The following is a 12,216-nucleotide window of genomic DNA, read 5'->3' as shown; positions in this document are numbered from 1 at the left end:
TGCAGGGGATACATTCCAAAACCCTCAGTGGATCCCTGAAACTGAGGTTAGTACCAAACCCTAAATGTCATGTTTTTCCCTATACATACCTTTTCACTTAAAGGAAGCAGACTTCATCTTCTCTTTGGCATATCTGAATTGCCAGCATCACTACTCTTGTGCTTTGGGACCATTATGAAGTAAAATAAGGCTTACTTGAATACATAAGCCCTGCAGTACTTGGATAGATGACCAAAATAGCTACTAAGTGACAAATGGGCAGACAAATGAAATCTTAGGATACAAAAGAGAAAAAAGGGGGATTGGGAACTACTGTATAACTTAGCAACTGATAGGCAGCAAGGAGGCTGGGTAACACAGGGGGAGTGGAGATTTGATATATGTGAGATCAAAAGAATTGATTATGTTCAAGTCACACAGAAAACAAAATCATTTATAATGGGATGTAAAGAAGAGTATTGAACTTCATTTTAATCAACATGAGGTCGTAATATGCTGGTGCTATACTATGAAAGGTGGTAATTTTCTGCAAACCTCAGAATCTTTTGCTGGCTCTTCACATTTGCATATTTTGCAAGAATGAATGTTAAATGGTTAGTGGACAGGGAAGATCAAAATATTATATGACTATAGGTCTGTGTTTGACTGGTTGAGAAATGGTTAAATATAATAGCAAGTGTTCTTAAGAAATTGTGGTGTTGGCTCTTTTTTCCAGTTACAATTTCTTCTAGCAAATCTATCAATCATGAAAGAAAATCAACATTGACTCCTACCCAGAGGGAAAGCATACCAGCCAAGTCTCCAGTCCCTGGGGTAGACCCTGTAGTGAGCCACAGCCCTTTTGACCCCCATCACCGAGGCAGTACCACAGGAGAGGTTTACCGGAGCCACCTTCCTGCGCACCTGGACCCGGCCATGCCATTTCACAGGGCTCTGGATCCTGGTAAGCAGCTTGTAGTGCTAACTTGTGGCAAAGAAATAATATACCTGTATGACTTTTTAAACTTTCTGTTTATTAAAGTACAGTATGCAGACAATTGTACATATTGTTAGTGTCTAGCTTGGTGAATTTTCATACACTGTACCACCCCATAGCACAAGGATCTAACTCAGGAAACAAAATATTGCCAGTACCCCTTAAAGAACTGCAAATAATAGGTATATGAAAGCCCTCTTATCTGATGGCATTTGTTTAAGGTAATTGGAAAAGTTGCTTAATGTATGTGAAGAATTATTTTAAATGGCACAGGCATAGCTTAAACATTTTAATTTATAACTTAGGCATTTATTAACCAATGTCCTGACCTAAGGTAAAGGTCCACTGATTAAACCTCACTATGTCTGTCTTACATAAACAATATTTACATTTCCAGGTTTGGTTTTTTGAGTGAAACTAGAATATAGATACTTCAAATTAATCTAAATACCGTTCTAGATTTTTTTCCCATCTTTTAAAATGGTCTAGATCATACTTGATTCAACTTCTATATTGAGTCTTTCCAAAGCAGTCAACTTAATTTCCAGAGAAACAACTCTTTTCATTTTTCTCTCATTGATTTATAGATTATTTCATTAAGTTACATAATTACAGTAGCAAGTATAGCTAGAAGGAACTTTTGAACAGACCCACTACCACTGTGGGTAAATATAATTCTGGTAGGTACAGAAGGGTGTAGGTTTCCTAGAGAGCAGTCTACACTGAACGTGGTGCTGCTTCCCACCAGGGGCGGGGTGGCATTCTGTAGGACAGAAAAGGGGTCCAGGCAGCACAGGTGGCTGGCTGGCAGAGCATCTCCGCTGGGCTGTCTGTCATGACCCTCCTGCTGTGTGGGCTCCACCCTGTCCTTCCAGGTCGCAGCCCTGCTCCTCTGGCCTGCTCCAGTGCCCTCGAATGTTTTTTTCCGCTCATGCCTCTTCTGCTTGCTTGTTACAACATTCAAGTTGAAATTGGGACAAAGAACACTTATGTTTCACCTTGGTCTTTAGGGACATGATTTTCATTACCTGTATTCCAAGATTTCTAATGGTGTGTATAAAAAATACTTTATCTGAACTGTTTGTTGATTGAGAACAGTAAGTTTCAGACAAGTCCACACCTAGTTCATTAGGCACTGTCCGGAATTGAGGCAGAAATTCCCAGAGTCAGTTGACAGATTTACCTGTCTGGAGTTCTAGATGAATGGGAAGCGAACATTCCAGAACATTTGTGATACATTGTTCTATGTAGAACACACACATACACACACACACACACACACACACACACACACACACACACACACACGATAGTTTAGTCAAGTTGTCAGACCAAATTGAATATTTAGACTTTCATTTAGTGTTTATCATAGTCCTTTATTTTATAGCAGTTCCATTTGCCTGTCAATTTTGACCTTTTGCTGGATCACAAATGTTTTGAGGATAGAGACATTATCTTTTTCTTCTTACCATGCCTACCCCTTCCTGATATCTAGTGTTGTGCTCTAACCTGGGGTTGTCAAACCGTGGCCTGGAGGCAAAGCTCTGCTGCTGCCAGTTTGCACATAGTTCAAATAGTGCTAATGCACACTGCAGTGTGGGCTTGTTATATTGTGGCTCCGATGACTGACACCACATGGTCCACTAAGCCTAAATTTTTTGCCATTTGGCCCTTTACACAAGAATCTTGATATATCAAGATTCTAAAGAATCTACCTTAATCTCTAAAGTGCTGCCCCCACACTAAATAAAAGATGAACGTGCACATTAGCTCAACAGATTGTTTTTTCCTTACTCATTTTGTGGGTGATATTTAGCAAGTGAATTTGACTAGACTATAAATGAAACGCCTTTCTCTTGTTCTCTCAATCAGCAGCTGCCGCGTACCTGTTTCAGAGACAGCTTTCACCAACACCAGGTTACCCAAGTCAATATCAGCTTTATGCAATGGAGAACACCAGACAGACAATCCTAAATGATTACATTACCTCACAGCAGATGCAAGTGAACTTGCGCCCAGATGTGGCCAGAGGACTTTCCCCACGAGAGCAACAGCTGGGTCTCCCATACCCAGCAACAAGGGGTCTGTGTCTTTGCAGTGCAGATTTCATAGAACTTACTATGTTTACCCAGGGTTTTTTAGGTACTCAGTAAATATTTGGTGAATGAGTGATGCAAAGAAAGAAAGAAGGCCCATACTTCTTTCTATAGCCTTTACCCTTTGAGAGCAAACAAAGTAATGTATTGAAACAGGGTATTTTGGTAAACATTGAAATAACTAAACCAAGTCAGTGTGCTAGGTATTTGAAATCATTGTTTTACCAGTTTTCTGTTTCTCTTAAGTCCATGCTCTTAGGTTACTGGTATGGGGCAGATTATTTCATATCCTTTTGTAGATTTAAAAGTCTTACAAAGTGATGATGATTTTAAACATTTTTATTTGTACTGTATACTAAGTATCATTGGGTCATAGAGATAACTCTTCTCCTGCCCCAGAAAAGCCATGCATAGTTCTGTATCTTTAGAGTAACACTTAAAGTTAACATAATTTTATTCTATTTGTCTTTTGAGCAGGAATCATTGATCTGACCAATATGCCTCCAGCAATTTTAGTGCCTCATCCAGGGGGAACGAGTACTCCTCCCATGGAAAGAATCACTTACATCCCTGGCACACAGATTACTTTTCCTCCCAGGCCATACAACTCTGCTTCCATGTCTCCAGGTAAGAGTCCCTACAGTCACATCCCTCTCTGATATGACCAGCGCGATCAAGTGTGTATGACATAGCCTTTGAAGGTATTTTGGGCACTTTTTTTTCCCATTTGGTCTGCGGTTTTTCATTTAATATTTAGTAATAGTTCCTATATGCCATCTGTCACTAGACACTCTAGAAATATCCTAAAAGCTTGTGTTATGCTCCATTTGTCATCTAAGACTTAATAAAATGAACTTCCTACATCTCAAATATGAAACTTTTTGAAAAATTTTCAGTCACTTAAGAATTTTTAAATAGCTTGATGTACCTATACCTGATATGTTAAGATTTTTGTCTTTAAGTGTCAGATTTCTGTGTTTTACAGGACACTCATCACACCTTGCAGCAGCTGCGAGTGCTGAAAGAGAACGGGAGCGGGAGAGAGAGCGGGAGAAGGAGCGGGAGCGGATTGCTGCAGCCTCCTCAGACCTCTACCTTCGGCCAGGTGAGCGAGATGGCTTTTGTTCACACTGTGGACATTTCTTGGTAATCTTGAATGATGGGGTATTATGTTAAATGTTGTGGGAGATGTCAAGGTGATCTTACAAATAAGAATTATAAGAGAGAAAGTAATTAAATGCCTTAAGGGACTTGTGCAGGTTAACAATACTATAGAAGTTAAAATGGAATGGAGATGAATTTTCAACAGGACAATGATTTTCATGATGAAGGTATCATTTTGATTTGGCCCCTGTAGTTGGCTACAATTGGGCCTGAAGATACTGGTTGTGGATCTCACTGGAGCTGAAAGTAGCCCAAGCAAAAAGCTCATAGATAGGAAAATGTGTGTATTATTGAGCCATAATTTAAAGAATGGGAAATACGGTTAGAAAGTTTTGTGACAGTTTGAATTATAAGTGAAGTGTTGCTGCCATTTGGTGTAGTAGGCAGGTGACATGATCAGAGTTACACAAGAGTGGCATGAGATGGGTTAGAATCCTGAAGTTGGACATGGGCTGGTGCCAGGAGGGCAGTAAGACCATGACATTGACACTGGCAGTGGCCAGAAAGGAACTGCCAGGAACTATATGGTTAAGGTGAATCAAAAGGACTTAATAACTAGATAATGGGGAATAAGGAGGAGGTGAGAAACTAGATTGTCTGCACATAAGACAGACCAGACAGGATTAATGAAAGCAAAGGCAGAGGTCTTTTATTTTGTATGTATTTAATCTGTCTTTGGAATATTTGTTTTATGCATGGTATACTTTGTTCCCTCAGTGACATCAAATCACTCACTCTGTTCATATTGTCAGATATATAGATCTCCTTTGCCCTTGTTTTTTGCTCTTATGAAGGGCAAAAAACAAGTTAGAAAGTCAGAGTGAGGGCATAGAACAAGAGGAGGCAAGAAAGAAAGGCACTTAGGAGGAAAGACAGAACGTTGGAGATTGTGACTTAGGAGTCATCTGTAAGAGTTAAAAATGGCTTGACTGAGATTTCCATGGCAAGCACATGTGGAGAGGAATAGGTCAGACCTTAGATGTTACTGGGAGGGATGTTACAGGTCAAGGCCAAAGAAGCCAGAGAGGTGGTTAGAGAGGTTGGTACAGAACCGAAGGTCTCAGTGCAAGGAGGTTGTCATATTTATAAGGTCACAGGAGATAAAGCCTTTGAAATCAAAGCGATGGCACTATAGAGGAGGAGACTGAAACCTAGCTATCATATTGACCTGGTACTATTATTTCAGAGGATTTATCTTAAACAATCCAATGACTGCAAAGCCTAAATTTAGATGTACCCTATTATCTACATATAATAAAAAAAGATCAGTATGCGTCTGACAATAAGACATGTTTAATAAATTGTAGGTAGCTCTGTAATATTGATTATATATTGACTATAAAAACATGGAAGTTGATTTAATTATAGAAAGCCATGTACAAATGATATATAACATTAGTAGTAACTGTATTTTTAAAATCTCTATGGTATTTTAAAATACTAATAAATAACATGCAGATTTAACCCAATAAAATACCATTTTTCTTTATCACGTGTGAAAGGTTGATAAATACTTGGTGCTGGCATGTCTGAAGAAATACTGGCTCGCAGACATTGTCAGTGGCAGTGTAAGTGAAGATAGCCTTTTCAGAGATACAAAAATTTAAATAGCAATTCCATTTCTAGGAATATACCATATAGAAAAAATCACCTAAGCTGATACATGGTCAGAAGGGATAAAATTGCTGAAAAGGCCCATAGGTGCTACCTGCTATGAGAATAGGGGTATATACTAAAACTGCTAGCTCTTATGAAGGGCAAAAAACAAGTTAGAAAGTCAGAGTGAGGGCGTAGAACAAGAGGAGGCAAGAAAGAAAGTGATTAGAGAAGAAATTTGAGATCTTCTGAGTGAAGTAGTTCTGACCAGGTCCAAGTTGTAGCTTTATTGTCGGAGAGCTAAAGTTAAGTGAACAAAAATGTGTCAAATATTGAAGAAGTGTAGTTAGTAGAGCCGCACTTTTGGGAAGGGCAGTGTAAGTGATTTCACGTCAAAAGAGAGCCTGTGGAGAGAAACAGTGACTTGTGGAGAGCAGGAACGAAGTGAGCAGGAAGAACTGTGGGTGGGTGAAACAGCCTCAAAACCTGGGGTAGCAGTAGTATATTACTTTTGTTATAATACTTAGAAAGTTGTACCAAATTTGATTTTTGGAAATGATAAACACACCCGAGTTTGAAGGATGTGTTTGAGGGAATCTGAAAGATGAACTGATCTGATTTGTGTTAGTACTTCATTATTGGTGTTATTTTTTTCCCCCTCTCTAGAATCAAGATAGAAACTTGTCACAATTGGCAATGACAGTAAATGATAGCTGGAGTTTTTGTTTCGAGTTACTAGTGTAGTTTTCTTGTATCTTTATTAAGAAATTTTTATAGAACATATTTGTAGAAAGGCCAGAAAGTAAGGTATCATTTTCCTTATCTCATTTCCCTTTTACCTATTTAGGAATATTAGGAAATTAATAGTCCCTAAATGTTGCTATCTCGAGCTTCTTCCTTATTACCTGTGGTTTTTTGTTTTGTTTTGTCTTGCTTTGTTTTCTTGCCCCCTGCAGGCTCAGAACAGCCTGGCCGGCCTGGCAGTCATGGATACGTTCGCTCCCCGTCCCCTTCCGTCAGAGCTCAGGAGACCATGCTGCAGCAGAGACCCAGCGTCTTCCAGGGACCCAATGGAACCAGTGTCATTACCCCTTTGGATCCTAGTGCTCAGCTACGAATCATGTAAGTCAGTTGTATACATTTTGACAAAAACAAAAACAAAGTTTCTTGTGTACACACTTTTTAGTTTGTGATTCCAGTAATCTTAGTAATGATTTACTACTCACTAAACATTTTTTGTTGTTGTTGCAGTTTGTCCTTTCATCTCCCCACCACACCCCCAGTACAGAGTCTCCCTTTACAGTTGTGGTTTGGTTTTGTTTACAGGCCACTTCCTGCTGGGGGTCCTTCAATAAGCCAAGGCCTGCCAGCCTCCCGTTACAACACAGCTGCAGATGCCCTGGCTGCTCTCGTGGATGCTGCAGCTTCTGCCCCCCAGATGGATGTTTCCAAAACAAAAGAGAGTAAGCATGAAGCTGCCAGGTTAGAAGAAAATTTGAGAAGCAGGTCAGCAGCAGTTAGTGAACAACAGCAGCTAGAGCAGAAAACCCTGGAGGTGGAGAAGAGATCTGTTCAGTGTCTGTACACTTCTTCAGCCTTTCCAAGTGGCAAGCCCCAGCCTCATTCTTCAGTAGTTTATTCTGAGGCTGGGAAAGATAAAGGGCCTCCTCCAAAATCCAGATATGAGGAAGAGCTAAGAACCCGAGGGAAGACTACCATTACTGCAGCTAACTTCATAGACGTGATCATCACCCGGCAAATTGCCTCGGACAAGGATGCAAGGGAACGTGGCTCTCAAAGTTCAGACTCTTCTAGTAGCTGTATGTATCTCAATCTGAGTTTCGCAATGTGATATCTGAGTAAAGAATGACTATATTCTTTAGGCAAAGCAGATCAATAATGGTATAAAGAAAATTCTAATCTTGATAGTAAATGTAAAGAAAGGTTTTTGGGTTAGTGCAATAATGCCTCTTCTGCAGTTTTTATGATTATTTAAATATTAGCATTTCTTACATATACCTTTCAGGTTATATTTCATGAGAAAAGTACTCTCTTTTTTTTTTTTAGAGAGGGAAGGGAGGGAGAAAGAGAGAGAGAGAGAAATATCAATGTGTGGTTGCTGGGGGTCATGGCCTGCAACCCAGGCATGTGCCCTGACTGGGAATCGAACCTGCGACACTTTGGTTCGCAGCCCACGCTCAATCCACTGAGCTACGCCAGCCAGGTTGAGAAAAGTACTCTTCATTAAAGTTGGAAAGTGGTTAGATGGAGTGCAGAGATTATTACTCTTTTCAGGTATCTGAAAGGTAATAGATGTCTCATTAAAGCTCTGTGTTACTGAGGCCTAATTTCAAGCAGTGTTTTCTGGGATATAGTTGGTTCAGTATTAGGCTGGTACCCCAAAGCTTCATATCTTTTGTGTAAGTTACAGAGTTTTTAAAAGGGAGACCACCTTATTATTGGTAATTAGTATTTACATTGCACCCTTCTTGCAACCTTTTGGGTCTATAAGAATTCATAAATCTATAGTAAAATGCTACAAAAGTTATTTTAAATTATTTTTATGTATTGCCTAAATTCTCTATAGAATTTCTGAAGGAACAAGCAGGTATTCATACAAGCATCTGTAATATGTGAAATAATTTAACCATATATAGCCATCTCTCTGTTGTTTCCATTAACAAAATTGAGTAGAGTTGGAGATAATGGGGAAAAAATGATTTCTGGTGCACCAGCATGCAATGTGCAATTTTTTTTACCTTCATACCTAATTATAATTTGGGTAAATAACACCCTCATTCCTGAGGTTTTGGGATAGGTGGGGACAGCTTAGTAGTTGTGTAAACAAAAGACTTCCTTTTAGCCAGGAATTATGACAGTCTGCAGAACAGATTTAGATATGCAGAAATTGCTAGCCAAGGGAGATCTATGGCCATGTGAATAGGGCCCTTTGGAGGGGAGTCACCAGCACACATGGTGATCCCCCGCCTGTGGCTTATTGAGTGCTATAGACACTGGGTGACACTGCTTTTCGGTTTGCATCACAAACCAAACCTCGCTTCAGGAACTTGACTTTCAGAAGGTCCGAGGATAAAAAGTCTGGCTTCTTTTCTGAGAGTTCATGTTTCTGAGTGTGGTGTTTTGTTTTGGGGTTTGTTTTTTAAATCACTAGGTAAATTACTTTCATAAAGCCCATATGCTATTTACAGTTACTCAGTGTGGTTTTCAGTTTTTATCTTCAGAGCCTCCCTTCCTCTGAAAGTGAAGCACAGAGCCTTCACCTTACTCTTAAAGCTTTGAAAGCAATGAACATGGCGTAAGCATCAGGCTTTCTATTGACTCTCTGACTTGGTAAGCAGATTAGGATGTTGGGTGCATAAACAGTAATATATACCAGTGGGTACAAAACGTGCAAAGTAGTATAAATTACTTTGATTATAGTGATTTATTTTAGTTCCCTAAAGATAATTTTCATCCCAATTATCAGGTTTCTGTTCTCTTGAGTGTACTAGAAGTTAGGTAACTATAAACTTCCATGACCTGGTAAAGGGTTGGAGGAAAGGGCTGTGCAGCTGAGCACTGGCAGAACAGGTGGTGGCCTGGTAGGAGAGTCCATTCCCATCTTCTGTACCTGTGTCCAGGATCCATTGTCTGATCACACTTGCTGATCAAGCCAGGATCATATATCCTTTAGGCTTCTGACAGTTTTCTCAGGCTCCTTGGTGCAGCATGTAGATGCAAAGAGCACTGTTAAGTCAGAAGGTCCCTGAATAGGAGGCTGCATCTGCCTTTCCCACATTCTCAGCTCTGAGGCCATGGCAGGGCTCTGACAAGCTGCCTGGACCCCTGCTGCAGAGACCCTCAGTGTCCTTGGGACCTACATGTCACAGGGAGGGGCCCTTCTCTGTTGGGGGCTTCCCTTCTGACAGTTCCTATCACTTTGGTTCACTTTCACAATGTGACATGGTGCTAAGAATTGTGTGGAGTAATTTTGTCAATGCTACAGTGATTTGAGAAACTAATTATATAATGTTACTTAATCTGAAGCTTTAAGATCATCATGGTAATGAAGTTTTTCTATGAGCTGACTGTCACACAGAATTGAAATTACATATTGAAATAAACTATAGAGTTCTACCCTCTTATTTGTTAAATTTGTTCTGATAAGTGTTTATTTCCTGGTGATTTTCTTTTCCTGCTCCCAGGAGACTGTCACAAATCTGTTTTTTATTCTGCCTCACCTAAAGGTCTTAGAGCCCAAAATTCCAGAAAACTTTGTATCCACCAAAATCAGAAGTACCAAGGAAGCATTTATGGTTTATTGAGCTCAATATTTTTATCATTAATCTAGGTGCCATTGGACATTTCTGAGAATAAAAAATAAAAATATGCAAATAGGTTTGAAGAATTTAGACTTTTGAGACTTTCCATAGGATTAGTTTTAAAATAAGATTCTTCTCTTTTCTTAAAGTATCTTCTCACCGGTATGAAACATCTAGTGATGCTATTGAGGTCATAAGCCCAGCCAGTTCACCTGCACCGCCCCAGGAGAAACTACAGCCCTATCAACCAGAGGTTGTTAAGGCAAATCAAGCAGAAAGTATGTCTTTTTTAGCCACTAGTTTACATGTTTTGATATTTGCATTTATCATTTCTTCTAATTACTTGTCCAGAGCATGGTAAGAAATAATTTGTTTTATTAGTTCTGTTTTAAAGTAATCTGCATTAATGAAAAACTATTATATTTTAAGCTCTTATTTGCTTATTCATTTGCTTATTCATTATTCATTTGCCTATTATTCATTTAATGGTAGAGAAGGTAGTTATTAGTTTTCTTTTGCTCACTTATGATTTGAATTTTTATTTTATATTAGTCCTCTAGTTTCTTTATTCTGTAAATAAATACTTTTATTCAAAACTAAGATAAGAGTTCTGTTTAAAGAGATATGCTGTATCCCTTTCATGTGTTCCTGTTAGCTGTGTTTAATCTTTGATAATGGGGGAGAGGTGGGGCATCTCTGCAGTATGACATCTATCTTTCCTCTGTTAGCTGAAGCCACCAGACAGTATGAAGGATCATCGCATCACTATCGACCACAGCAGGAGTCACCGTCTCCACAGCAGCAGCTGCCCCCTTCTTCACAGGCTGAGGGGGTGGGGCAAGTGCCCAGGACGCATCGACTGATCACACTTGCTGATCACATCTGTGTGAGCTTTTCATTATTCTTATTAATTTTTGTATCACGCCAAAGGCACATTTCACATAGAATCACAGTAAAGATATCTAGTTTTGGGGGGGCTACACTTTCTTTGCAAGTACTTAATGGGTTTAATTCTTTTCTCGTTCACAGCAAATTATCACACAAGATTTTGCTAGGAATCAAGTTTCCTCACAGCCTCCCCAGCAGCCTCCCACTTCAACATTCCAAAATTCACCATCTGCTACACCTGTGAGGACTAAAACATCAAATCACTACAGCCCAGAATCCCAGTCTCAGTCTGTCCATCATCAAAGACCAGGTTCAAGGGTCTCTCCAGAAAATCTTACGGACAAATCCAGGGGAAGGTATGGTCTTTATTTCAGATCATATGAAAATTGCCTACAGTAAAACAATTTTAATATATCTACAAGACAGAGGATTCATTTCTTAACTCTGAAGTTTACCTTCATTCCTTGGAAAGTGTGGACAATTGCTATATCCTGTTTGTAGGTTTGCAAAGGCAATTATAAAGATTGTGTAGTTTGGTGGTAGTGTAAGGACCTTTGGTCCTTCAGAATCATAAAAACATTTTTCTCTCCCCAAGGTTTCTATTGGGTTAGCAGCAATAGATGTTTAGGAAGTTGACATTTAATAATGAAAATGAGGCCAACAGATGTACCATGAGAGGCAACGCATTTTATGTGGCAGGGCTGTCAGGTAAAGGGCATATCTGCTTACCCAATGCTGTTAGTGCACCAAACCCAGAGAAAGGTCCTGGGACAGAAAATCCACCTCTGTAAGCAGAGGGCAGGAAAAGACAGAAGAAAGAGTCTGGTAATTAGTAGACTTCTTACATAAAAAACATACATTGGCCATCTGTAAGATGAAATGGATTCTTATGCTGCTTGGAAAGTGCCAGAGAATTACATAGTGTAAGGTCTGGGGCTAGTCACATGAGTGCGATTAGAAATTACTTCACATGCTTGACCAGGTCAGGACAATAGCCTGTTCCAGGACCCAGCATATAGTAGGAGGCAAAGGAGGATACTGGTTTATATCACAACAAACATCGATGATGAACAGTTTCCATTGGAGGTTTGAGAGAAGCAATTTTCCCCTCTCAGGTCCAGCTCAAAGGTCAGGCAGTGGTCATGCCTTAGAACAGTCTCTCTTCCATACTCCA

At 39.6% G+C, this 12,216-nt stretch overlaps 1 protein-coding gene across 13 annotated transcripts in view; it reads left to right on the top strand.

Moving 5' to 3' along the window:
* Window positions 1-12,216, top strand: part of NCOR1 (nuclear receptor corepressor 1) — a 196,214-nt gene that overhangs the window by 160,187 nt on the left and 23,811 nt on the right. For 9 of the 13 annotated variants that reach the window (XM_045824329.1, XM_045824328.1, XM_045824335.1 and 6 more), the window contains 9 exons: window positions 716-943; window positions 2,849-3,058; window positions 3,550-3,699; window positions 4,058-4,177; window positions 6,789-6,954; window positions 7,159-7,652; window positions 10,304-10,432; window positions 10,883-11,040; window positions 11,184-11,398. In XM_045824329.1, coding sequence (XP_045680285.1) covers window positions 716-943; window positions 2,849-3,058; window positions 3,550-3,699; window positions 4,058-4,177; window positions 6,789-6,954; window positions 7,159-7,652; window positions 10,304-10,432; window positions 10,883-11,040; window positions 11,184-11,398 — 1,870 coding nt within the window. The remainder of the gene's footprint in view (window positions 1-715; window positions 944-2,848; window positions 3,059-3,549; window positions 3,700-4,057; window positions 4,178-6,788; window positions 6,955-7,158; window positions 7,653-10,303; window positions 10,433-10,882; window positions 11,041-11,183; window positions 11,399-12,216) is intronic. The other 4 variants (XM_045824336.1, XM_045824333.1, XM_045824340.1 and 1 more) reach the window with 2 other exon arrangements.

Source organism: Phyllostomus hastatus, unplaced genomic scaffold, assembly GCF_019186645.2.
Source record: "Phyllostomus hastatus isolate PE091 unplaced genomic scaffold, TTU_PhHast_1.1 phas_scaffold_55, whole genome shotgun sequence".
NCBI classification, from domain to species: domain Eukaryota; kingdom Metazoa; phylum Chordata; class Mammalia; order Chiroptera; family Phyllostomidae; genus Phyllostomus; species Phyllostomus hastatus.
This window is presented reverse-complemented; position numbering and strand designations above follow the sequence as displayed.